Source organism: Atta cephalotes (genome assembly GCF_000143395.1).
Source record: "Atta cephalotes unplaced genomic scaffold scaffold00054, whole genome shotgun sequence".
Classification (NCBI taxonomy): Eukaryota; Metazoa; Arthropoda; class Insecta; order Hymenoptera; family Formicidae; genus Atta; species Atta cephalotes.
The window spans coordinates 1,546,418-1,549,113 of NW_012130118.1; the positions used below are offsets into that span (position 1 = coordinate 1,546,418).

At 38.4% G+C, this 2,696-nt stretch overlaps 1 protein-coding gene across 1 annotated transcript in view; it reads right to left on the reverse strand.

Moving 5' to 3' along the window:
- The window catches only part of LOC105623239 (coronin-1A-like), a 13,513-nt gene extending 11,825 nt beyond the window's left edge, over positions 1–1,688 (reverse strand). The window contains exons 1-5 of the mRNA XM_012204639.1: positions 1,529–1,688; positions 1,281–1,429; positions 815–1,001; positions 454–748; positions 44–299 (exon numbers count right to left, since the gene is read on the reverse strand). Of these exons, the coding sequence (XP_012060029.1) occupies positions 44–299; positions 454–748; positions 815–1,001; positions 1,281–1,429; positions 1,529–1,688 (1,047 nt within the window). The remainder of the gene's footprint in view (positions 1–43; positions 300–453; positions 749–814; positions 1,002–1,280; positions 1,430–1,528) is intronic.
- Between the last annotated feature and the right edge of the window lie 1,008 nt (positions 1,689–2,696).

A 2,696-nucleotide genomic window follows, 5' to 3' on the forward strand; every position in this document is an offset into this window, starting at 1 on the left:
GCACGCACGCACAAACACACACAATATTATATGTACAACTTACTTTTCGTGGAACCTGATACATGATAGGAATTACCATATTGGAGGTAAGCTGTAACAGCCTGTTAACTTCAGCTTGCATTACATTTAATGCTCGTTTAGGAACCAGGCATACTCCCTTAGTTTGCTCACCACTGTGACGGATCCCTTCTACTAGATAAGGATCTCTCTCTGTGATTTCCATGTATATAATAGTGGTATCTCCTTTGCCAGCGAGGAAGAGCATATTTGTGTCGGAATCGAAAAGCGGCATCAAAATACTAACAAAATATATTAAACAATTATATACAAACAATTACCTATCTTAATACATTATCTTAAGACATTATAATATATATATTACGACATTATCGGTGGTACTTATGGTACTTAGCAATTAGACTGATTAAATAAATCTCAAGTGGAAAGATTTACCCGGTACTACAATCTAATTCCAAAATTTTCATTGGCTCATTCAAGTGCCTCAAGTCTCTAATGTAAACTTGACGAAGTCTTGCTGCATCAAATCCTGTAGTGAGTATTCTATCATTGTTTAGCCAGACTGTTCTGGAATCTTTAATACTTTGGTGGCTCAAGCATGAATTAACGATACATGTCGATGCGCGCGGATCTATAAGCCTCAGTTGTTTGTCCTTGCAAGATGTCGCTAAAACAGTACCATCCTCTTTCCAACTTACAGACTGGATTACTTCGGTGTGATCACTATTAGCTGTAACAACATTCATAAATGAGAGTAAAGCAATAAGTGTTAGTGAAGTTATGAAATATAATTTACAAAATAATTCTTGTTGTGACAGAACATCCCAGAGTGAGAGATTAGTGAATGATGCAGTGGTTAGAAGATGTTCAGCAGAAGGATGCCAGCACACTGCTTCCACTCTTCGTTGACGATGCGAGAATGTGCATTCTGGATTGCATAAGGATTCTTCTAAGCCACTTTCTGGGATATGCCATAACTTTACCTAGTTTTATACAAATGGAATTAACAAATTACTTTTGAGATTTCCACCGGTACTTTCTATATATAAAATATTGTATTTTGCGAGTTATCTCTGTATTCATATCCAAATACCAATATTCAAATACACGAAATACATTGACATTTCAAAAATGAATACGAACACAGAGATAATCCATAGCTTCTAAATAGAATTAATATGACATTTAGAAAAAGTAAATTCTTAAATAGTATTTTGCATTTCATTTTAAATTTGCTGAAAATAAAGTTCTAAGATGCTTACGAGACAATCCTGAGACCCAGTTGCAAGCAAGCCATCGTGAAATGGAGAAAAATCCATATCTGTCACAGTATCTGCATGTGCATGCAACAGTGGCATAGTTTTGCTTTTTCTGCCACAATCTTCTAACGGCAATACTGCTAAGCTGGATCCTTCAATAAGAAAGGAATAATGATTTTATTTAATTAATGAATAATTTATGAATATTCTCAAAGAAATAAATCTATTGAAGATAAATATAAATGTAATACCATTATGATCGACATTGAATGCCATAAACGCTGCAGATGCTGTAATATTATTGCCATAGGTCTGATACGATCCCACAGAGATATCTCGAATACAAGCCTCTGGCTTGGGAACGATTGGAGCTGCATTTTTGTATTTGGACGCTTTGAAACGCCAAGCCATTTTAATATACTGCTAACTGCTCTGTTTAAATGTCCAGGCAATTCACTTAAATCATATAACCTGGAAGAAATAAAAGCACCAAGTTATGTCATTAGAATCAATTTCTCATTATCAATCAATTTCGAAACGTTGTACGTAATCAGATATCATTTGCTTCTTGAACACTCTTGAAAACAATGACTGATTGATGTGTAAGAAGAGATATTTTCCAAGCATATGTAGACAGTATTATAATTTTTTAAAGAGGTATACAGGCACAATTTTGGGAGACAGGACAAAGAACAGCGTCCGCAGAATTTTTTATTGACAAATCTTGCGAGAAAATTCAGTTTTTCAACCGAGATTTCGCGCAGACACTTGAACACATGCGAATAATTCGCTGGGCGTTGCTCCTGGCAGGAATAATGGTAGGGAGAAATCGACGCCGGAGTCTCTCTCTCTCTCTCTCGAGGCCGGGCATCAATGCACGGCGTCGGTGACAACAAGTAAATGCGCCGACGCAATTCATTCGGTCGGAGCCGCCTGAGCAAAGCCGTGCGTGACTAATAATTTGGGGATGGAGAACCACTCTACCTTCATGTGACATATATGGGAATCATAGATCGCCGCTTGCCGCAATGACGCTGTCAGCAGCAGCGACGTATGTAAATCGGCTAACGAGAAACGCGAAATACTCACGGGGATTCGCAATCGAGGCGTGTTTACGCGTGTTAATCTTTGACGTGCTTCCGCGACGAGTTAGACAAATATCCAGGAATACAGCTGATAACACTACTGACAACGAACACGAGAGACAAGGAAAGTTAGGCAGCGTCACCGTGTGTTACTCTACTGAGCTCGAACCAGTTCCGAACTCCGACCAACCCGATCAAGCTTTATGGTTGACAGCCGGAAGCAGGAAAGTCCCCCTCCATCCTCCTTCGGGGCGCCACACTTTATCCCTCTCCACGATAACATTGTTTCAAGTCTCTCAGTCCCATATATATATATATATATATATATATATAT